Source organism: Agelaius phoeniceus, chromosome 3 (genome assembly GCF_051311805.1).
Source record: "Agelaius phoeniceus isolate bAgePho1 chromosome 3, bAgePho1.hap1, whole genome shotgun sequence".
NCBI classification, from domain to species: Eukaryota; Metazoa; Chordata; class Aves; order Passeriformes; family Icteridae; genus Agelaius; species Agelaius phoeniceus.
Genome location: NC_135267.1, coordinates 109,296,412 through 109,320,680, shown reverse-complemented (window position 1 = coordinate 109,320,680; position 24,269 = coordinate 109,296,412). Strand labels below are relative to the sequence as shown.

At 40.4% G+C, this 24,269-nt stretch overlaps 1 protein-coding gene across 6 annotated transcripts in view; it reads left to right on the top strand.

Moving 5' to 3' along the window:
• Window positions 1-2,087: 2,087 nt before the first annotated feature.
• TMEM63A (transmembrane protein 63A) overlaps window positions 2,088-24,269 on the top strand; it is a 38,032-nt gene continuing 15,850 nt past the window's right edge. For 3 of the 6 annotated variants that reach the window (XR_013181558.1, XR_008533936.2, XM_054629126.2), the window contains exons 1-18: window positions 2,088-2,213; window positions 3,132-3,461; window positions 4,163-4,359; window positions 6,243-6,322; window positions 7,792-7,855; window positions 9,030-9,067; window positions 10,213-10,355; window positions 12,761-12,812; window positions 13,945-14,053; window positions 14,457-14,527; window positions 15,241-15,321; window positions 15,977-16,100; window positions 16,450-16,583; window positions 18,810-18,947; window positions 20,105-20,258; window positions 21,008-21,114; window positions 22,748-22,834; window positions 23,483-23,545. Coding sequence is in view for 4 of the 6 variants with exons in the window: in XM_054629126.2 (XP_054485101.1) it covers window positions 4,174-4,359; window positions 6,243-6,322; window positions 7,792-7,855; window positions 9,030-9,067; window positions 10,213-10,355; window positions 12,761-12,812; window positions 13,945-14,053; window positions 14,457-14,527; window positions 15,241-15,321; window positions 15,977-16,100; window positions 16,450-16,583; window positions 18,810-18,947; window positions 20,105-20,258; window positions 21,008-21,114; window positions 22,748-22,834; window positions 23,483-23,545 (1,631 nt within the window). In the remaining 2 variants the exon portion in view is untranslated. Of the gene's footprint in view, window positions 2,290-3,131; window positions 3,462-4,162; window positions 4,360-6,242; window positions 6,323-7,791; window positions 7,856-9,029; window positions 9,068-10,212; window positions 10,356-12,760; window positions 12,813-13,944; window positions 14,054-14,456; window positions 14,528-15,240; window positions 15,322-15,976; window positions 16,101-16,449; window positions 16,584-18,809; window positions 18,948-20,104; window positions 20,259-21,007; window positions 21,115-22,747; window positions 22,835-23,482; window positions 23,546-24,269 lie in introns of all 6 variants that reach the window. The other 3 variants (XM_077176125.1, XM_077176127.1, XM_077176126.1) reach the window with 3 other exon arrangements.

Genomic DNA, 24,269 nt, shown 5'->3' with positions numbered 1-24,269 from the left:
TTAATGCTATTTTTTAACTAGCATAATTATTACAGCCAATTTAAAATCACAGATTGTCTACAATGCATCTGCTAGGTAAGTGATGAAATTCTGTCTTGAAATGTCTCTCAGTGACTGCAGATGACCAGGACTTTGTCCTTTTTGTGGGATGAAGTTGGAGAAGGCAGATAGCACATGTACAGCCAGATGCTGCTCTCCACTGAGCAGGCACTCCTGAAAAAGGAAACGAGGATTTGGCAGAGTAAAACAACTGTGGGTGAATAAAGTGGCAGGGAGCAGGACAGCAGCCATGCATGCAGGGCCCTAAGTCATCCATGGAGTCTGAACACATGGGAATACAAGGAGTTAAAGATGGAGAGGCAGGATCAGGACTGTCAGATGGAGTAGATAGTGGCTTCTTGGCAGCTGGGACATTAATCCCTTTTAAACATAAAAGTCAGCAGATAACCAAGGTTTTGATCAATGTAACATCAGACTAAACTTTGCAATGTCCTGATTATTTTTGGTTGGTTTTAGAGTGAGTTGCTGTTCTAAGACATAACTGCTGCTTCATCCATGAGACTGCAAACCTTTGAAGGCAAGTGGTCCCTGGTTCCCTCTGAACAGTCACATTTTCATCATTACCATAATCTTCTTCTTCCTCATATGCCTGCTGCTCACTGAGGTCAGTCCTGCCAGTCAGGAGCAAAGGATGAAGGCACAGGAGGATGAGGATGGTTGGCAATGCTGGGTATCAAATGGCTGTGGAGGGAACACTACAATAAAGTGTAGAGAAGAAGTGGAAGGCAGGGAGATGCTGTACAGTGTTTCTGGCCTGTTGTCTGGAAGCAATGAACCCCTTAAAGGATAGGATGTCCTTGTGGATATCTGGGATTTGGTCTTATCCCAGCTCTGTCACAGACTCATCAACCTAAACTCCCAAGGTCTTGGGAGTTTTTCCAATTCACAGCATATGAGTTGTGTGTGGAGACAAGGGGCTATGCATATTTCATGGAATGTTCATGCTACTACCATTATTTATTCATTTATTTCAGAGCTATCTGTCAAAAGAGGTTTGGCCAGCAGGTAAGTGAGGGTGATTCTCCCCTCCCTACTCTGCCCTTGTGAGACCCCACCCTGAATGCTGAGTCTGGTTCTGGGGCCCCCAGCATAAAAAAGATGTGGGCCTGTCAGAGTGAGTCCAGAGGAGACCATGAAGCTGCTCAAAGGGCTGGAGCACCTCTCCTACAAGGACAGGCTGAGAGAGCTGGGATTGTTCAGCCTGGAGAAAAGCTCCTGGGAGACCTTAGAGCACCTTCCAGTACCTGAAGGGGGCTTCAGGAGAGCTCTATGCCCATTTCTACATGGGCATAGAGGAACTTTTACAAGGGCATGTAGTGATAGGACAAGGGGGAATGGGTTCAAATGAAAGAGGGTAGGTTTAGATTAGGTAACAGGAAAAAATTCTTTACTCTGAGGGTGAAGAGGTTGCCCAGAGGAGTTGTGGATGTCCCATTCCTGGAAGTGTTCAAGACCAGGTTGGATGGAGCTCTGAGCAACCTGGTCTGGTGGAAGGTGTCCCTGCCCACGGTGGGGGGTTGGAAATGGATGATAATGATTGAAAATCTATGATATTTCAGGTCCCTCCCAAACCACTCCATTCCATGATTCTATGATCTCAGTGTATGGCCTGCTCCACTTCCACCTGCGTGCTTGCCCACTTTACCAGACCTGAAATCGTGAAGTCTCTCTGGAAATCCTATCTCACATTTCTTGGGGACTGTTTTATTTCCCGTGCTGTAAAACGCTTTGTTCGCTTCTGCCTTTAGACACCGGTAGGCGCTAGAAGGCCTCCCCGGAGCCTTCACTGCAGGCTGGACAATAGCAGCAGCTTTCCCTCGCTTATCTGAGGGTCCGCTCCCTCAGGGAGGCGCGGCGACTGCACTGTCCCGGCTGGGGTGGCACTGTCCCGGACGGACTGGCACTGTCCCGGCCGGAGTGGCACTGTCCGGGCAAGGGTGGCACTGTCCGGGCAAGGGTGGCCCTGTCCCGGCTGGAGTGGCACTGTCCCGGCCGGAGTGGCACTGTCCCGGCCGGGGTGGTACAGTCCCGGCCGGAGCGGCCTCTGGGGGGAGAGCGGACGGCGGGCCGCGCGCGCATGCGCAGACGCCGGGACTTGTTGCCGGCGCTCGTAACTCCAGGGCCGCGTCGGGGATTTCGGGACCGCCCGTGAGGTGACGGGGCGGGAGGGCAGGGAAGGGAAAGGCAGAGAAGGGAAGGGCGGGGGTAGGAGAGGCCGCCCCGGCGCAGGTAAGGGAGGGAGGGAGCGGCGCCGTGCGGGGAGGGGAGTGGGCGAGGTGAGCGCGGCCCCTCCTCAGCGGGACCCCCCCTCAGCGGGGTCGGGGCGGGCAGCGCCGGTGAGCGGCGAACCCTCCCCGCGGGGCTCTGAGCCCCCTCCCCGCGGGCAGCTGCGCCTCCTCCGGCTCAGAGTACCCTGCTCTGGATCGGAGGGATTCGCTCCCTCCTCCCGGGGTGAGCCTGGCGCTTCCCAATGTGCTCCTGAGGAAGCCGGTGCCGCCCGCCGCGGCTCCACGTCCCTGCCGGAGCCGGGAGCGCCGGGAGCTCCCGGGGCCACACGGGACCCGGTTCCCGTTGCCGGAGCCCGCCCGGGGCTCCCCGGGCTCCTGCGGCGCAGCCCCACCCGTGGGAGCTCTTCCCCTGCTCTTTATCTGCCTGGCAGCCGGCTTGTTTAAAAAGAGCAGCTTTCGAGGGTTGGAAGCAGCGTCTGATAAACTCCAGTGTGTTGCTCGGAGTTTAGCGTGCGGGTTTGTGCTGAAGATTCCCCAAGGCTCCTCAAAAACGCTTTTTTTTTTTTTTCCGGCAGCGCTAAGTTTCAGTCCGTAGGAAGCAAGGATGGAGTCACGGCACAACTTTTATGGGCGTTGTTGGGGTTTTTTTCTTTCTCTCTTTTTTTTTTTTTTTTCCCCATGATGAAACACATCAGCTGAGACAAAGTTTCTTCCTCACCATGTGGCGCTGCCCAACACTTAGCAAATGCTGTTTTGGGAGGAGTGCTCTCCATGCTGTTTTCCCGCTGTTTAAAAGGAGAATATTTAGTTATTAGCATTTTTTGTTGTTTGTTTCGTTTTCAGCATCTCGTCAGAGACACGTGCATTCCTGTTAGAGGCAAAACATCCCGAAAGTAATGTCCCTGGACCTGTGTGATGAGGACCTAGAATATTTGCTTTTGAAGGATTGAGGTTTTTTTTTTGAGGAGTGGTTTCTCTGTGAATTTATCAGTCAGAAGTGTGTTCTGCATGAAGCAGTACTTGGGAATCAGCAAGTAAATAAGATCCAAGAAAGGAAATGTTTGAAGTGGAAAGCCCCAAAATAAACGAGCAATTGCCTGCACTGATAAAAAGAACTTTGTATCAATAGCCAAATCTGGTGCATTCTTGTATGGTACTACGTTATCTGATCAGGTCAGTTGACTAAAATGAGGCAGATGTCTGTTCTCTGAGAAATACTCTCTGTTCTCCCTTGTTTGTGACATACAATAACTGGCCAGCTGTGCTGGCCTTTCAGCTGAATTATTTTGCAAAAGGAAAATCGCCCAATATTCCAAGAACAGAAAGGAACGTGTGTATTTGTGTAGTGGTTCTTTTCTGTGGAATTAGGTGAATGTGTTAATGATCTCAAGGCTTTGACATTTAAATACAAAGTTCACAAGCTGCTGCATTCACACGTGCTCATCAACTAGGAACAAAATTTTCAAACTGCTGTTATTGGAATATGTAATACCCTGTGTGATCCCTAGAATCACAGTCCAGGCTGGAATATGTAGTTAGATGTTATGGATTAAATGACAGGGAAGGGTTTTTTTTTGTGAGGGATCTTCTGCAGTTTTCCTCAGATCTCTGTAAGAGAATGTGGTTCACTAGATGTCTGGAATTCTTGTCTAGGCAGTGCTGGTAGCTGAACCTGCCAGTTATTGCAAGACATTTCACATATGAAAGGAAGAGATTGCCAAAGGCACTTTCTTTCCCAAAGTAGTTTTCTGGTTGCATCTTCCTTCACTTTTTATACTTATGATATTAGTATATCTCACAAGTACCAACCAGGCTTTTCACAAGTTTGTTTCACTTTTTCTTTTCTTTTTTTTTCTTCTTTTTATCTTTTAAAGGGATAGAAAAAATGAACCCTTTCTATTTTCTGGGTTTTGGACATTCTCATCTAGGCATCTTTGGGAATAGGAGTGATCCTTTCAACAGAACAAATGAGACTTACTGCTACAGCACTGCCCAGGGCAGCACAGTGCTCCAAGGAGTGACCTTTGGTGGAATCCCAACTGTCCTGCTGCTTGATGTCACCTTCTTTTTTGTAAGCCCAGTTTTCTATTTCTTTTATTGAAAGTACCTCTGACCTTCTCAAAAGTGAGATTGTTCTCTGAATCCTCTTATTTATCCGGTTGGAATTTGGTTTCTGAGAATGTTCAGAATAAGAAATGAGTTGAGGCCATCCTGGGAACATCAAAGTGCTTTTCAAGTGTTGGTAAATGTTTGCATACAGATGGGATGGTGGTGCCACTGCATGTTGGATGTGTAGATGTAGGGAGAGTGCAGTTTTACAGGATCTGTTTGTGGGGACAGTGAATTTTGTGCTTGCAGCTCAATTTTTCATGTTTTATCTTAACTGCAGGAACATTTGGGTTTAAGTACTGGGTACATTTTCAGGAAGGGGACACCATTACTAACTCAGTTGGGAAATTTTTCCACACTGTATTGCTTTTTAAAATTAGATTTTCTGAAGCTGTAGATGAAGTACTGAGCAGTTCAGTCCTGAGAAAAGATGGAATATGATTAGTTGCTCCAGGACAGGTCTGAAACTGCAATAAAACTTGTGGTTATTTTTGTAAGCTTGGTCTAGGTGTCCTTCAGCCACCAGAAAAAGGCTGCAGACCTGCAAACTGGCCTGAGGAAAGGGTCCATGGTAGTAAAATAGACAAAAAGGATAACAGTTTCTGAGCTCTAGAAATCTGCTGTAAAGAAACTTAAAGTAGCTGTGCTCTGAGCTGCTCCTTCTGTAGGAATGTAGAGGATGTTCCTCAGAGTTATTTAGTGCCATTCTTTGCTGTTGATTTGGTCTATGCTACCATAAATCCATTTTCTGAGGATGTACAGCATTTACAGCTCAGTGTCACCATTGGCACAGCATTTAATAAGATTCACTTGAAGTGTTTGCCTTTTTTTAAAGCTGTGGATCAATTTTAAGACACTGAGTCTGCTTTTGAGTTCCTTGCTGTTGAACTGTGCACTCAAGCAGGGTTAGGTAGAGAGTTGGGTGCAGTGCAGAAAACTCCTCTTTTCTTCAAGTATCAAGTATTTAAAATTATCTATCAGCTCCTGTATTCTTATTTTCATGACATTTTTACTGCATATCCTTTTAGTAACTGTCTGTTGATGGGTTTCTGATATGTTATTTCTAGGTCGGTTTCCAAAGGAAGTGAGGTTTATATATTTCATTCTCTTCCCATTTTTATCTGGCAGTCCTGCCTAATAACTGCAGGGTACTACAGCCAATTTCAACCAGAGTTGTGAAAAATCTAGAGAACTTTTCTGCCTGCACCAAGTTTAATGACCAGGTGCAGCAGGAAGATCTAAATGAATCCTCCCTGTTAGGAGGAAGGCTCTCATAAGAAGGTTGTATTAATTGTGAAATGTGGAAATGAGCTGTGTAATCTTGACACAGAGATAATCTGGACTGGCTGTGTATCCTGGCTGGCCAGTCAGTATTTGATCCCAGTAAATATATCACTCACACCACTTTCCAGCCAAACAGGTTGTTCAGAATAAGGAATTCCATGGGATGGAGGAGGAACCAGAAAGTGAGGGTGTATGTTGCATATGCATAGAAAACAGGCCCTGTCACTTCATTGCTTTTTGTAGAGGAACTTGTTTAAAAGAAAAAAAAAAAAGAAATGAAGCTATGAAATACTCAGTGATGGAGCTTTTTTCTTGTTTTCTCTGTCTCCCTCAAAAAAGGAAAATACAGGGGGCAGAAAAAATACATTGCAGAGATCAGAGACAGGTAGCTTTGGTCCCAGACAGGTTGGTCTGTAGCATGGCCACCCCTGAGTTGGCTGGCATATGATAATTGATTTAGGAGCTAGGACAGCATTTTTGGTCAGTTCTTACACACCTAAGAATGATTATTTTGAAATGGGAAAAATAAATATTTTAAATATCTCCCTTTTTATTTTCTAGATTTTAATATTACTGTTTTCCATTATAAGAAAGAGATTCTGGGACTATGGTCGTGTTGCTCTGGTGTCAGAAGTTGAAAGGTAAAAAAGATATGTAATCAGACTGACTTGTTGAATCATTTAGGGAGGAAAGAACAGTGAGTGTGGCTTATATTAGGTGCATTTATATCAGTTAAATATGCTTGTAATCACTTGCACATATTTGTTAAAAATGCCCTCACACTGCTTTGTGTGAGCACATCCCCCTCAGAGAGTCACTGTCCGTGGTTTCAGCCATAAGTTCTGTGTTTCCATTGCCATGGGTTTCATCCTACAGCTGTGAGTTAAGGAAGTGGAGGGAAGGAAAGAGGCTGCTTGTCTGCTGACATGCTGCACACTGCTGTTTGCAGTGTGCCTCTTTACAGAGGGATATTAACCATTCTGTTTATCTTGGCTCAAGCCCAGTGTATTCCCAGAGCTCCCTGCACAGCCCGTGCCACAAAATCTCCCAAGGGTTCAAAAAGAAACACTGACTTTTGCAGGTTTCTGAAATTCTTCACTGATTTGTGGTAATATTTCAAATGAGCTTTTTTTTTTTTTTTTTTAATGTAGGATGATATGTTGGGATGTTTAAAATCCAAACTGTCTGTGTGTGAAGTGGGGAAACTTTAACAGCAAGCCTCTTCCTGGTGCAATCAAATTGTGGTAAATTCACAACTGAGCAACTGGAAAGAGCTCAAACCCTGGTTTTAGGTGTAATCTATGGACAGTTGTGAAAGATAGATGATGCAAAATAGAATGGGCAATAAGTGAGAAGGCTTTAATCCAGCTGGCTGAGGCAGCAGTCATGAAGGTGCTGTGGAAGCATGGGACCAGCAGGCTGGAGCAGTCAGACACCCAGGAGCCTCTGTTTTTGTCCTGCTGGACTGTGAGCTGAGCCTGCTGGTCAAAATGACAGAGACACCCAGGAACACCCAGGAATGTAACAGGTGTCCTCCTGTAATTACCATTGCAACATTTCTTTTTAGCAACAAACTGAAAACAGGCACTCTGCTGCTTTTGAGGGCTACAGAGTTTCTAAATGTTTCTAGCCTTGCTACAGGACTGTTTGTGCGAGGAGGTGCCTTTGCAGGGATTTAGTTGCCAAGAGAAATTGTGAGCAGTGGCTGTACCACAAAGGAAGAAAAATGGAGGGGAAAGAAGTCATGTCTTCTAGTGAGGAATATCCAAACAGGAAGCCAGTTTGCAAATCTAATCCTGGCTAGGCTCCCAAACCTGTGTTGCATTCTGTTACATCACTGTGGCTTTAATATCCTGATAAAATGTTATTTTCTTTCAAGCTCAGCTGTGCTCTCATGTCAGGAGCTCGTGTGTCCTCTCTGTTCAACAGGAGACATACACAAGTTGCTATAATTAGGCACGTGCTACAGGGTGAAAACCACAGCTTTCATAAGTGAAACAGTGTGCTTGTACTACATCCCTTAGTCAGAATTGTTAAAGTTGAAATAATTCTGTAAAACTCCACCATCTGTTGTTAAAGATACTTAAATGCATCATTTCATGTGTTTTAGTGAATCAAGATATAACCGGTTGTCAACATCATCATCAGTGCCTGAAGATCTTGAATATGATAAGGTAAATATTCTAGAGTTCTGATAATGCTTTCTGAATGGCATCTGCTGGAATTTGCCATTCCATCTAGTTCAATGAACCATCATTAAACTGGAAGTTCATCTCTATGCAAAAATTAATAATGCATTGTTAACTGTGTTTTTATAGAACTATGCATAATCTCTGTTTCCTGACCAACTATTGCCATATCATAAAACCAGTATCTTGTGTCATTGTTTCTAAGTCTGATTTGTTGTTTTGTTGGGGTTTATTTGTTGTTTTTTTTTTTTTTGTTTTTAATTTAGAGAGGGACTATATGTTAGTGTTTCAAAGGGGGAGGGGAGAGTAAAAAAAAAGACTAGTAGATAATTTGTACTGGGATGACAGTTCAAAAAGTTACATAGAGTTCACATTGCAAATAATACCTAGTTGTTCTTCACAGTACATTGTTTTCCTCACAGTGTTGAGAAAACTGGATGCAAGTGTGAGGCTAATAATAATGTTATGCACTCTCAATAATCAAAATGGTTTGAAGTGGAGGGTAATATTTTGGCCAATAACTGGCTCCCTCCATGGTCTTTCTGAAGTTGTTGAATTGGTACACCCTTATAATTTTGTGTTGCAACTTCAGAATGAGCCGTGCAACAGTTGTCCAGTGGTGGCATCCAAAGTTTTCAACATTTTATATATACATGCATCAACTTAACATCTAGCCTTGCAATTAATTATTTGTATGAGCATCAAAAGCATACTCGTGGTTGATCAGGATTGCTCTGCTATTTGTGTACTTTACTCCATCTTTTTCAAACCATCAAGCAACTTTAGCTGTGGAGTAGCATGTGTCTATTTAGTTGGATAATGTTCACTTGAAAGAGGAGCCCTTTTGAGAGAGAAGGGGTTTTTTTTGAACCATTGTGGGATGCTAAGTGAGATGTGAATTCTGCTATCCAGTTTCATTGGGGGATTTGTAAACCTATATAAGAAGCCTTCCCTGGAATGTAATCACAGCAGTGTTTTTAACAAGCATTTAACTGATTAACTTGTGTTAGTCCCTTGAATTTCAGAGCAACAAGCTACCAGCTTTTTAGCTAAGATATTGTCTTAATAGAAAGACTTATCTTAATTGGATGGATTAGACTCTATTTTTTGTATGTCAGCTTCTAAAAACTTCTTTTTTAAAATTTTATTTTATTTATAGGGGTTTTGTTCTTGGATTACAGCTGCTTTTCGGATGCAGTAAGTATATGAAACAGAAATAGTGAGCTGTGGTTTGCTTTGATCTTTTTTAATTCAGAAAGGTGGTTTTCATTCCAAAATTTTGGGGGTTATTTTCCCATTTGAGTAGATAGAGTTTTAATACAAGCACTGATACAGGTACCTCTGGTTGGTTGAAAAAAGGAAGTGAAAACAAGGTCAACTTATGGGAATACTTTTTCAGGATACAGTTGTGCTGCTAGAAGCCCAGGGACTTCCCAGTCTTGGGACAGTGTGTGAATCTGAGTGAATCTATAGCATTTCTATGGATTCAGAGCTAATAATTACACTCTAGGATTTTACTCTCCAAAGAATACCTCGTGGGTGTTCCCCTGTTTGAAGCCAGCAGGGCCCCAGGCAGGCAGTGGGATTTCCCTGCAGGGGTTTCTGTGGAGAACTGGTGGTTTGGTTGGGGCTGGAATTGACTAACCAGGGAAAGTCCATCCCAGTGCTTCCCTGAAACTGAATGTTAGACATGTGATGTGTGTTCTTTATGTCTCTTGGGGCTTAGTAGATCATGACTTCAAAAATCAATTTCTAGTTTGGATACATTGAAATATGAAAGGGGTGGGGGTTAAGCCTGTCCTTCTCCATTTTTGCTAGTTCAGTTCATTCCTTTTCTAAGTTCTCCTATTCTAGTGATCTTATCTGCTGACAGTGGAGAGATGATGAGAGTTCATTCCAAAACCTTTTCTATCTCCTGTTAGCTGAGTGTTGTAAGAGTGAGGTGGTTCTGTTGTAATTTGCCTCCCAGGGGGCCTTTATGGGGATGACTGGATACTGTCACTGATTTTAAATTTGGAGAGCTAGGCTTGTGACTGGCATAAAGCAGGAGGTCACAGCAAAAGACTTTGTCCTCTTCTAGTCCAAAAGAATTTGGATTCATATTTACTTTTCAGATTATTGCCTTAAATTCCCTAGTGTTAAGTTTTGTATAGTGGCATTGCACAAGAAAAACACACTTTTGGAACCTGAATTTACACGTGAAAGGACACAGCCATTTTGAAAGCCAGTAGGGATTGATGGGAATGGGGATGTCACTGAGTAGACTGAGGATCTAATGTGTGTTCATAAACCCTCCCAAGAAGATTCCTTAATGTGACCATGTGCTTTTCTGGCTGATGCAGTGATGATGAGATTCACGAGAGGTGTGGGGAAGATGCCATCCACTACCTCGCCTTCCAGCGTCACATCATCTGCCTGCTGATTGCTATCAGCATTTTGTCTGTGTGTGTGATACTGCCTGTCAATCTCTCAGGTGATCTGCTTGGTAAGAATTTATTCTTTTGTGTTCTTAGAACAGTTCTTTATATAATAGCAAAAACTCTTTAGGATTTTTGATTTTGGTTAAGTTTATAAGGTTGTTTTTTAACCATTCTAGTGGGTGGACTCTGGCTGGATGCCATCTTCACAAACTGCTGCCCCATAAGTCTCTCTTCTACAGAGTGCAGTCCTTCATGCACAGCATGAGTACTCCACAGGGTCACAAGTCCCACCAGGAAAGCTGCTCCAGCATGGGCTCCTCTCTCCATGGGTCCACAGGTGTCTGTCAGGACCCTCCTCCAGCACAGGCCTCCCACAGGATTGCAGCCTCCCCTCAGGCATCCACCTTCTCCAGTGTGGGTCTTCTCCATGGGCTGCAGGTAGATCTCTGCATCCCCATGGTTCTCAGAGAAACCTCAGCTCTGGTGCCTGGAGCACCTCCTGCCCTTTCTTCTGCACTGACCTCGGTGTCTGCAGACTTGTTCCTCTCACATATTCTCACTCTGCTCTTTGCCTGCTGTTAGATCTGCACAGGAACATTTTTCATGTTATCATGGAGGTGTTACTATCATTCCTAATTGGCTTGGCCTCAGCCAGCAGTGGGTCTGTCCTGGAGCTGGCTGGAATTGGCTCTTTTGGACACGGGGGAAGCTTCTGGCAGCTTCTCACAGAATCCACCCCTGTTGCTCCCCTGTTACCTAAACCTGGCCACACAAGCACAACACACCCCCTCAGTCTGATGTGAAATTTGTGTGATTGTAGGGGGCTCTTTAAACACTTGTCAGAAACAAGACTGCAGATAAGACTTACATGGCAAGACTTAAAAAGGCTCAAGTCAGGATTAACTTTACCCATGCCCTCTTAACTGGGCTTGATCATTATGGTTTTTATTGGTGGTGATTGTCAAAGGAATACATCTTCACAGCTGAGAAATCTTTTTCTAGTATCCAGTCTGGACCTCTTTTCCTTCAATTAATTTAAAATAATTTTTTTTTATCTGTCACTGGAGATAACAGATTATTCTTTTCCTCTTTACAAAATCCTTGTAGCTGCTTGAGAATGATAAACATTTTTTATCTGCTTTTTCCTCTTTCTCTTAAACAAACCAGTTAATTTGGTCTCTAATGAGAAATGTTTTCCATTTGGCTGATCATAAAATTGCCAGCCATTTTGTTTTAATCTAGCTACACTGTCTGCAATTGTTCCTTTATGTCTTAGTTTTTGTCTCAAAATTGGACAAATCTTGCAGAGACTTTGTCAGTGCTGACTAGATAAATTTCATTTCATATTTCTTGCAGTCTAGTCCTCATTATGTCCTCCAGTGTGGCACCTCCAATGTCCTCTAGTCTGCCATTCAGTTTGCTGATGGGAAACCTGAGTTCTTTGAGTGAGATCTCTGTTAAACCCTGTTTATACATTCTTCTATTTTTGATTATGAACCCTTAGAATCCCATTTCATACCTGGCTTTGCATCAGTCTCCTCAAGATCATGTTTGAAGTGTTGTTCATGGTTTTTAAGAGCCTTGTGACATAGCTGTTGTCTGTAATAGGTTACATTGTCCCTTTTCCTTTTTGTATTGTTTACCTTTGGCACTTCCATCTCTGACCTCCCTTTTATGAGCTCTTTCTTGGCAATTTTTTGTTATATTAAAATGAGCTTTATTAAAGCAGGACAATATAGCTTCTGTTTTTCTGCATTAACCTTTGTGAGTCTAGGAAATACAGCAGAAACCAAACTTTAATATCTCTTCCCTTCTTCCTCCTCTTCCACTGGAAGCTGATTTGTGCATTTTCAGTTGTGATGACTTAACTTGCAATGTGGTTTAACAGTCTGGGCTGGAAGGATTGTTTAGCTTTCTAGATACACTAAACTCCTTTTACTTTGTAATCATTTGCTCAATTTTCCCTCACTTGCATTATAATTTTTTAAATACTTGGCAGTCTATTGAAATAATGTCATGTAAACCCATTTTTGACCTTACCAAGGTTGTCAGCACTGTTTTGTCAGCACTGAATTAATGCAGCTTAAAAGCCTGAGATAAGAAATCAGTTAAGATGAAAGAAAAACGTGACGGAAATATGTTCAATCCCTAAGCAATATTGTAAATGGACATGAAGGGAGATTGGAGGGAGAAGGAGAACTGCTTCAAAGATCCAGTGTATAGATTTTCAAAACACTCTACTGTTTTTCTTGATGACTTGAATGTGGTATAATCTAGGGGTGTCTTTTCCAACTTTAAAACACAGGCAGAGTAAACCAGCATTGATTATGATTCTAAATATTTTTATCAACAAACTTGCTCAGCAGTAAAAAGAAATATATCAACTTCTTTAAAAAATAGGATAAAAGATGACTTTCTGACAATAAGTGTTGCACCAGTTAATTTTCCTACTTGTTCTTGTTCTTCTTAGATAAAGATCCCTATAGTTTTGGAAGAACAACTATAGTAAATTTACAAACCAGGTGAGTCTTGCAGAGTCCCTCTGTGCTGATGTCTGTTTCCTCCATGGTCTCTAAACACAAGAATTGGTACTTGCAGCATGGCTTATAGGGTTGGAATAACTGAATCCCTGTCTGTCAGCTGAAACTGGGATATGCTCTGCTTCAGGCTGTGCTCTTGCAGTGCTGATAAGAAATCCTGAGAGTGGGCTTCTGGTCTCTCAGCTCTCATTTTTACACCACATGTTTCTCTTGGCTAATGACTGCACACCCAGTGATATTCTTTTCAGAAATTTCCCCATTAAAGGCGACTATGCTTCAGAAGGATTGTAAAGCTGATAGCTTTACTGGAATCTGCAGCTGGGATGATTTAAATTCCCTTACATTAGATTTATCTGTGTGCATATCTCTCCCATCTGAGATTACAATTAAAATTACTTCAATGTGTTTTTAAAAGTCTGTAAAATAGTTGCAGTACAAAACTGCACAAATCTTCTGATTTATTCTTGATCAACCCACATCCATCCCTGGCACTATGTTCAGTAGAATTTCTGTTTTGTTTAACCATGTTATGAAACCAAGTAACTAATGGGGATTTTTTTACTTTGTTGGATTTTTTTAATCTGTAAAATAAGTTCCTGTATTTTGGTTTAATTGCAATTATTAATGCTCTTCACAAAACTGAAGAGCTGTTCACAAAACAGAACTTCTGTAAGCTTTGAAGAAGGAGCTATCAGAAGAGCAGAATTTACTCCCTATATGAGGCTGTTTTCAATTTGAGTAAGGATTGTGTTCAAGGAGAGTTTAATTATGCACTCAGCACAGTAAATTATAAAGTAGATAACAAACATTTTGGCAAATAGCATCATATGTCATCTGAATGAGAAAGTAAAAGCCAAACACTGCCTAAATATGTCCATGTCATAGAGCATCTGTTTTCTTTTTAGCTCCATGACCCATAGAATTTTATGAGAAGCAAATAATCCTGTAGACTGTCCAAGGCACCTGCATAGGTGTGACTGACTAGCAGTAGCTGCCTTCTTGCCTTGTTTTGTGTTCAGTGAGAGGTTTTGATCTGATTGTGATTCTGATGGCTCCTTCTATCAGCTGGATGATTGGTTCTTCCTGTTTCTCATATTTCTGTTTTGTCTGACAGCAATAATCTTCTTTGGCTGCACACAGTTTTTGCTGTTGTATACCTGATTCTGACTGTTGTCTTCATGAGACATCACATGAAGTATGTCACATATAAAGAAGAAAACATAGTAAGTGTCTGTATTGGAGTGAAAAAAGTATACTTGCCAATGGATAATGCTAAAAAAGCAAATTGCTAAGGTGCCTCCTGCATGCTAGAATGTGACATAAAAGTGGAGGAATTGACTGAAAGCAATGCTCTACTGAGTAAATTGTGAAAACAAATGGAGAGAAGGGGGCTGGGGAGGGATTTGTGAAATTTTGCTGTAACCTATTACCAGTGCAGAAGGTGCTGTCTTAAATAGATGAGCTCCCACCAAAATAAGAATTACCTGCCTTTTTTCCTGCTCTAGTACACAGCTAATTGTGCTGTGTCTTGGCCTTCTTTATATTCTTGTTTTCTCTTTTGCAATGTATTTTATCAAAATGTCATTTTGATTGTACGTAAAAATGTAATTACATTTTCTCTCCCAGGTTAAGTGCACGTTGTTCATAACTGGTCTTCCAAAAAATGCAAGTGAAGAGATTGTGCAAAACCATTTCACGTAAGTTCCACACTTGAGTGATAAGATTGGAGTCATGGAATGGTTTGGCTTGGAAGGGACCTTAAAAATCATCAAGTTCCAATTCCCTGCCATGGGCAGGGACACCTTCCACTAGACCAGGTTGCTCAGAGCCCCATCCAACATGACCCTGAACACTTCCAGGTATGAAGCATCCACAGCTTCTCTGAGCAACCTGTTCCAGGGCCTCACTGTCCTCACAGTGAAGAAGTTCCTCCTAATATCTAATCTAAACCTATTTTCTTTTTGTTTGAAGTCCTTCTCCCTTATGCTGTCACTACATGCCCTTGTAAAAAGTTTCTTTCCATCTTTGTTTAGGAATAGGAGATGTAGAATTGCCCTGATAGTTTTCCCTGCCCAAGCAAATAATTTTTTTTAATTTTGCACTGTTTAAAATTCAAAAAAGATTATATTTCAATCAAGTTAGTTAACTGATCTTTAAATCAGAATTTAAGCAAGTGTCTGTGCATCTACACTTTCCAGTCATGTCCCCACACAATTTTTACTTGGAATAAAGCTGTGCATCTCATATTGAGTAACTTCCAACGGCTGTCTGTGGAACTCTCTGCTCTCTGACACCTCATTCAGAAATTAAATGAGTGATGAGATGTCAGTTAGATACCAGTGCTGCTCTTGAAACAGTTTCTTCACTGTACTTTCTGTTCTTACTGTTCTCATGTGCTGCTTCCTTTCAGGGATGCCTACCCAACCTGCACTGTGCTGGAGGTCCAGCTGTGTTATGATGTAGCCAGGCTTATTAACCTTTTCAAAAAAAGGTACTTGTTTTTGGAACCTACACAAATTTAGCATAATTCTTTGAATGTTTTGCTAGTCCTTGATCAACATGCACCAGCAGTACTAACCTGGTGTATCCTAAAAGTGGATTTTGCTCTTCAAGTTCTGGACTTCAGTTAGATTCAGCTGTGTTTTGAAGGGGTTTATGGGGCTCAGCCCATCTCTTGTTGGTGTGATATGTTGTGTGTTGCCTAAATTAAGTTTTGACTTGCTGATTATTTATGTATGTTTGCACTGAATTATTTACAGACAGGCAGTGCAAAGTGAAGAACTGAACTATTGAATTAATAACTGTTAACCCTGCTTCTTTGGCCAGAGGTGCTGATCACAGGAGAGACAAGTGTTGTCTTCTGGGCTCTCAAGAATAAAATTGGGTTGTTTTTTTTCCTGGACCCTCACTACAAGTAGTGAGTAGTCCTAGAACTTCACTACATGTAGGCTGTATAATGATTATACAGACTTGCAAATAAATTATATAAATAACCAAAATAAACTGCATGTAAATATCTTTGGTGGCTGATTAATTTGCTATCAGTCCCTGGCATAATTTTTTCCTCTCAGGGATTATAATCTTTTTAAGGTTGATTTTGATACTGTTTTCTTGCAAAATGTTCTGGATGTATTTTTTTTGTGTAGAAAACAGGCAGAAAAAAGTCTGATTTACTATGAACACCTGCATCAGAAGTATGGCAAGAGGGTCCAAATCAACCCTAAGCCATGTGGTCAGTTCTGCTGCTGTGAAATGAGAGGATGTGAAAGGGTAAGAGATTCTGTTCTTCTCTAGTTATAGTTAAGTGGGTTATTAGAGGAGTAGAAAATAGGGTTTGTGTCATGTTTCATTGTCCTTCAGAAAATTCTTTATTCATTCATAGCTTATCTGCCATGTTCTTGTACTGCATAGAAAAGGAATTCCCTGAAACTTTTGAAATGTAATCTTAGTGCACAAAGTGAAGTAGAAGAAAATTTTCCTGTTGTCTCTTCTTGTGGCATGATTTGTAATTTGTGGGAGTGGCATGAGGAAGGGTGTCCATGGTTTGTGTAAGCTGTGTGTTGATGAGGATATTGGCCATCTGGTACATTGCACCTAACAGCCATCAATTTCCCCACAGGAGGATGCTGTAGATTATTATACCAAAGTTAGGAATGAACTTGAGGAAGAATATTCAAAAGAGGAACAAGCTGTTCATAATAACCCACTGGGAATGGCCTTTGTAACATTTCAAGAGAAGTCCATGGCAACCTAGTAAGTTTTGTCCATTGTCTTGTTTGCTCTCTTTTTACTAAAATAGTACAACTGATCTCTTGTTTATGTCCCTTGTTTGCTTATGTTGGTTCTTCCTTTCTTCTTTTTCACCATTCTGGATTTGCTCTGCTTTGCTTTCTGGTAAGTTTTTCCATAAATGTGTTTTAGCCTCTATGCTTTGAATGAAGAAATTACCTAAGGGACTAAAAGGCTTGGGACATTTAATGGGATAAAGAGCCTTTCTCTTGTGTGGGATCCAGTCCATCTGGGTAGGTTTTTAGTAGACCAGACTAATTGGTTCTTGAATATGAGTTACTGACAACTCCATTTCTTACTGTGCAAATGGTCCAATTACCAAACTATCAGAGTGGGTACAAATTACACAGCCAGTTAAGTCATCTCAGCAGGGTAGGCTCAGTGAGGGACCTGGCCACAGGTGAGAGATACACATATTCTGTATATCTCTTACCTGTTGTTATAGATATATGTTTAGACCTAATAGCAGAAGTTGTTTTGTGCTTTTATTCAGTTATTTGCAGAGAAAAATGTGTGTAGCCTCTCATGTTCTGTTGGCATTTTGTAAACATCTTTTGCTAAGACAAAATGGGTAAAGGGAAGCAGAATTAAGATTTGTATTGCAGCATAACACATCATGCTTTTTTCTGTTCTTAGCCTCTGTAGTTTCAATTGTCTGCATTCTTTTGGCCTTCAAGTCATGTTAGAGAGAGAGTTTTTGAGACCATTTTTCAAGGAAGTCCAGGATATAGAATTTCTTGCAAGAATTTGCTATTTTGGAGAAAGTTTTGCTTGCTACTCTTTCATTGAGTAGTGATTGTGTGATGAAATCTGCCTCCTCTATTGAATTTGTAATGAAATAACATTTGGAGGTGTGAAAATGAAAGAAGAAATAAGCACTCAAGTTCCTTCTCTAGCTACTGATGTGTTGTGTACAATTTTGATGGGCTAGTCCCTCCTTGAACAAGTGATCTGAGTTGCACTGCAGGCTCCTCTGAGTTCAGTCATCAAGACCTGGAAACATTTTAGTTTGTTTAGCTTGGGATTAATGTGGTGGACTCCATTCCCTAGGAAATTAGATTAAATTATGTGTGAAGCTGAGGCTCCCATCAAATTAGAAAGTTACTTTGTGCCCTTAGGATGCTCTGCTCTGCAGAGCCCTGAAATAGGATGAGAGAAACAGGACACCAGAAGTGAGGTTCTGGGGGCTCAGGTGGTTGCAGAAGCTTTTTAATGATGGCTAAAACCTGCTCTATATGTATTTTTAAAAATAACCTATCAAAGAATAATCAACTGTCTTAAATACTTGCTGCTGCAAGATGCTGGCAATCTGACATCACTGCTTGAATTCTGGTAAGAAAAAGGTCTGGGGGATTGAGGGTTGTGTTTGTTAGTTTGGTGTTCTTGTGTGTGGTTCTCTGTCTTCTTTATGTTAAGACCACAACTGAGAAAAAAAGCATGTTCACAGATTTTGGAATCACCCCATCTAAATATAATATATGTTGTTTCTATGCTACTGTAAAAAATAGCTTCTGAATGTGTTCCTCACCCTTCTACTGCTGTCCTTTGAAAGATCTTTGATAGCATTTATTCTGGGCATGTTTAAATTTTTTCTTGAAATTTTGAGTGTCAGTCAACTCATAATATTGGAAGATAGAATTAAGCACTGTGATTATTTTAGAAGTGGGTGAAAGAGGCTAATATTTTGAATTGGGAGGATACTGGCATGCTAAAAATTCTTCTGAGAATTGGTACTCAAGGCAAAATTGGCTGGTTTTGATACTAGTGTAAAAGATTAGTCTGCAGTCTCATTTCATTAGTCTACTTTGACTTGAAGACAGCTGTATTATGTAAAGATGTGTTTAGGAAACTGTTTGTCTTTTATTTTGTTCCAATGCTCTCAGACTTTGATTTATTTTTTTTTAATGACTCATTGCTGTTGTTCATGTTGGTAGAAGCAGTAAACATTTTAAACCAAGACTGCTTTTTATTTCTAACAAAACAGATCTCAGGCCTGTGGTATCAACTGTTTAAATAATGGTCATTAATGCATAATATATTACAGTGTTGTTTAAGCTCTGTCTTGATCACAGGTTATTAAAATAAACAAAAAACCCAAAATCCTTTATCACTACTCCCAGACTTTCTCATTACATATTTAGCATTTTCAGGTGTAAAAAAATGGAAAAATCTTCCTCTTCTTCCTTACAGCATCCTTAAGGACTTCAATGCCTGTAAATGTCAGAGCATTAAGTGTAAAGGAGAACCCCAGCCATCACCCTACAGCAGGGAACTGTGTGTATCCAACTGGGAGGTTACATATGCTCCTTATCCTGAGAATATTTGTTGGTAAGATTCCTCTCTTACACCCATTTGTTGGTGATAATGTGGAATTAGAATGGGCACAGGACAAACAGGGATGAGTGTGGGTTTTTTTAACCCTAAACTAAAACTTTATGTGGTGTTGGAATGTGGTTGATCTGCCTCTTTATTTTAGTTACTCATGTTCTTCATTGACCTTGGGGTCTGTGGGCATTACTGGGGTAATGGGCTAGAGCTTTTCCACCCCAAAATTTAAAAAAAATCCAATCCTGTTCATATCTATCCCTCAGTATTTCCTTTTTTTGAGGCTAGTGCATGTCTACAGTTAAGATCTGAGTGAAGCAACTTGGTTTTAGTGCTGAGTATCCTCAGAACATGTGTATATTTTTGAGTTGCTATGTGATGAGTGTAACTTGGTCCACTCTGTAAACTCTCGTCTGTCTTCTTCCTGTTCTTTTCCTTTTCTTCCCCTCACCTTGAAGAAGAGGGACCCAGGGATGTGCCAAGAAGACTTGTCATAATCAGGGATGTTACTGAAATTCTGTATCCCTGTTTTTTTGTTCTGAATATTTGGCTTTGCCTGGTGCTCAAATCATTCCAGTCCTTTTGGCAACTGTCTCAAATAACATTTAAGAAATTTACTTGTTTAAAATCTACAGCTGCTGTTTTAATATGGCAGGAAGGGATGCAGTGTTTGCAAATTTGAAATTTTATTTCAAATCCCAGTTTTTTTGGTAGATTCTGCCTCTGATATGTATTATTTGAAATTTTATTTCAAATCACAATTTTTTGGTAGATTCTGCCTCTGATAGGTATTCTTGAAGAAATTCTCTGTGTTCTCTGTCTCTTCTTGTTCCATTTCTTTTTAGTACTTCTGTATTATTGAACAATGGAAGTGTTTCATCCCAAACCTTAACTAGATGAGATATTGTGCTTTTGTAATGAAAAATTAGATATGTTCTTCTGCAAGCATAATTTATAGTATCATTCAAGAGAATTTGCACAGTTCTCTTTATTTCTAATAGCAACTGGAACTTGTGTAGTGCTTTGTTATATAACTTTGAAGGCTCAGTTTAGAAAAAGCAGTGCCACCTGTTATTTGACAGATAGACAGATATCTTTTTTTAACAGCAAATGCTTGCTGCTTGTTTTAATGCCTTTTTTATTTTTACTTCTTTCTCCAGGAAAAATCTTTCAGTGCGTGGATTGAAATGGTGGTTTAGATGGGCTTGCATTAATCTGCTGCTTTTTATTGTGCTGTTTTTTCTTACTACTCCTTCCATAATCATCTCAACCATGGACAAGTTCAATGTCACTAAACCTATTCACTACCTTAATGTGAGTATTGCCATATGTTTGGATATAGCTGTGGATCAGACCAAAATGTTGGTAAATTGATAGGGTTTCATTGTTTCACCTTCAATTGAAATTTCTTACAGCTTCAGTTGAAATTCTCAGGACTGTTTTATGTAGCTGCTGATTAAAACTATAAGTCCAGAATCAGGTCTTTAGCCCTCTTTTGTTCTTGGAAAATAGTCTGAAGTAATTTTTATCTGAGGTTTTATATTATTATAACATGTTTATGTATTTGTGGTAAAAATTTGCAGTCCAAACTTAAATAATTCTAAATGTTGTAATCAAAAAATGAAATTTCAAATCCAACTTGTATTTTGATTTTTATGATAAGAGGGGGAAATTCAGATTTTTAACTCTGAGGTAATTTTTTAAAAAATTTTGCTTATAGGATTCAAAGCAAGATGACATATATATCTGATCCTACTTTGACTGCAGCTAAAGCAACTTGCAAGCTGTTCTTTTTAAATATTTCCCCAAGCTAGTGTAAACTACACAAAAACTACTTGTGAGACTGCACTCTCATGGAATTTAATTCCAAATCTCACTCAATCTTGGGTTTTTTGTCTTGCATGCCAGTGCTAAGCACTCATTACTCAATTTAAGATTATCTGAATGTAATTTTTTCACTTCATCCTGTTATAATTTACAAAAAGCAAAATATTAGCATCTCTGTTCTACCATGACTGCATTAAAGTGTTTTTAATACTAAATCTTATTTCCTCCCCCTCTAGAATCCTGTCATCAGTCAGTTTTTCCCAACTCTCTTGCTCTGGTCCTTCTCAGCTTTGTTACCAACAATTGTCTATTACTCAACTTTGCTGGAGTCCCACTGGACAAAGTAAGCAACTTTTTCCTCTGTTTTTACCTTATCAGCTGAACTACTGAGATAAATGAAGTGCTGATCTTTCCCAGAGCCCTCAAATCTGCAGAGCTCTCCTAGCAAGACCTTTCCTGTTCTTGTCTCTTTCTAGTGTTATAACCAAACTTCAGCATTTGAGTAATTTGTAACCCACACAGCAAATCTAATATGACCACATGATTTGCTTATGCTTTCCCCTGCTCCCCACCTCACTCTTTGTGTTTAATCAGAAAAAAAAATATAAGAGCAGGCTCAGGAGGTGTAACTTCAATAGGAGCATGGGAAGTGCCTCTAATCCCATAATTAACTTGCTCTCTGGGAAGATTGGCCATGTGGTCTGGATCCTCTCCAGGCTGACAACTTATAAAAAGGGCAGGCATCTTTTTGTTATTTGGCATGACAAAATGGTCTGGATGTAACTCCTGGTTCACAGCTCAGATCTGTTGGATATCAGTGGTGATCTGAGAAGATTTATAGGGCCAAAGGCCCAGCAGATGTGTTGATGCAAGGTTTTCACACTGAGCTGGGGCACCCCAGAGATGTCAAGCCCACTAATGAGCTGCTGACTTGGAGAACTCAGCACAACTTGGTTTGGAGTACCAGAATTGATGGCCTGTTTACCTACACACAGATAAAAGCATGGCACTTCAATCTCAACTTCACTCAGTCTTTATCCATAAAGCTTGCAGTCATTGTTTGTTTTTATGTTCTAAAGTAAATTTGATGGTTTTGTTTTTAAATTTTTAGGCAATGCTTTTCTAAGACACCATTTCTAGAGTCTATTGTTTATTTGTCACAGCTGTATGCTTTTCATCATCTTTGTTTTGGTAGCTGTGCTGCACACATGAACTTTGAGCCCCTCTCCATCAGTTAAAATAATTTTCTGAAGTCACTAGAGATCATAGAGATCACAGGTCTGATTTCAAGCCTCAGTGCAGTTACACTGACAGGTCTCACAGTGCCCAAGTGCTCCTATAATAAAACCCCTGTGGTTTTAAAGCCTATCAGATACCACCTCTAGGAGTCTGAAGTGTTCACAGAGCTCCCCTTTTCTGGCAACAGGCTGTCACTGGATCCACATTCCTGCTGCTGTACTGGGGGTTTAGCATTTGTAGTGTCATGCTGTTCCCCAAGACTTGACACCTGACAGGGAGCTTGTCTAAGTGTCTGGTTTCTTGGCAGTGGTGCCTTTTGCTGAACTGCTTAATCCCTGCTGGCATGGCACTTGAAGAGCTGTTTGTTTCCAAGCTGTTGAAAGATTGGAAAGATTGTCTTTGGGTGAGAGATGAGCTGTGCTTGTCATACATTGTAGTCATTGTTTGTTTTTATACAAAGTAAAAAAAACCACTTGCAACACTTCTTTATACAAAAAAATCTTGCTGGATTAACGTTCAGCAAGATTTTTGTTGCCCAAGAAAATACTGAAATTCTGCTTGGTCCATATTGGTGAATATCCCAGAGATGTTTGGTTTTTATTTGATAAAAATGTAGCAATGTGATATGGTAGGAGAAGCTGGGAGTCTGACAAGTGCTGGCATTGTCCAGGAAAGATCCCTCATATGTGGCAGCTTTTTGTATGAGTTTCTCACTCAGTGCCTTTTTATGTTGATAGATCTGCAGAGAACAGAATAATGATGCATAAAGTCTACATTTTTTTGATCTTCATGGTATTGATTCTGCCTTCCCTTGGTCTGACCAGGTAAAGAATCATAGTTTAATGAGATAATGGCTGAGTACTTTTAGAATGAGACATCTTGCTTGTGTTTTCTAGTTGTGTTGTATAGTCAATGTATCCCCACTCTCTTCAGTGTGTGTGGTTATGTTATCATTGCACATTAGGTTTCAATATTCATCTTACATCTGGGATCCTCAGAGTCCTTAAACGTTTCCAAAGCCTGGCTTTTCTTTTAACAAAGAGATTTAAGACCTTGTAAGATCAATGGCTAATTAAAAGTTTCCCATACTCATCATTATAGCTGAGAATCAAGTTTCCTGACTGTGTCTTATACTTCAGTTGTCCTTTTTTTCCCACCTTAACAGTTTTTCACTGTTTCCCTGGATGACATGTATTTGTTCTATCTGCATAATAATTGCTAAAAATTAATAATAAAACTTTAATATGAGGCAGATATTTCTGTTCTGTTTAATTTTGTACCTTTTTTCTTATTTCTAGCTATCATTAACTGTGATAAAGCTGAAGTAGTGTTTAGATTACTGGCTTAAATTCTTTCTATGCTATACTAAATTCTTTCTATACTATCTTGACTCAAGCTGCTTAAAAAGAGAAGCATTTTTAAACAGTACTAAGGTGTGGGAGACTGAATTACATTCACCATCTTTCTTTCAGTCTGGATTTTTTTTTCCGCTGGCTGTTTGACAGAGAATCCTCTGATTCTGCAGTAAGGCTGGAGTAAGTATCAGCTAAATAATATTCTCTTTGCTATTCCTTTGTAAAGAAATACTTAGGACTTAAGATTTTTTAATTTTTTTTTTTTTTGCTGTTTAATGTCCTTGGTTAGTATTTATTAAAATTTGCTCAGGGTTGCTACTTTGGGATGATGTTGAGCTTCTGAATAAGGGGAGGAGACAATAAGATTGGACTTTAGAAAGAATTTCTTCACGGAAAGGATGATAAGATATTGGAATTGGATGAGGATTGTTGCATATCATTGACAGGGGATCTTCTCAAGGATTACAGTGAGACCAAAGAGCTGCAGCAGTTCTCTTTCTGAAAAATATATATTTTTACACACATTACATTGCAAATTTGCAGATATTATTTTAAGTTCCTGTACCTGGAGGGAAAGAATAGAATGCAATTATTAGGGCATAGATTTCCAAATGCAATTTCAAAATTGGTAACAGGAAGACAATTAGGAGTTACTAAGTTAGGAGAGATGATTATTCTATTGCAGTCTTATCTCATCTTGTGTCAGGTTGCTGTTGCAGACATCAGAGGATGCTCTTGTCTGCTCTCAGCCACCCATCAGGCTGCTGCATCTTTTTGTGAGCAGTTTATTCCTCATCTGGACTGCACCTCAGCCAGGCTCTTACATACTACCCTGGCTGCATTTGTAGTGTGTTTGTAGTGTGTAGTGTGCATTGTGCAGTGTTCTTTTACAGCAAGGTTATCA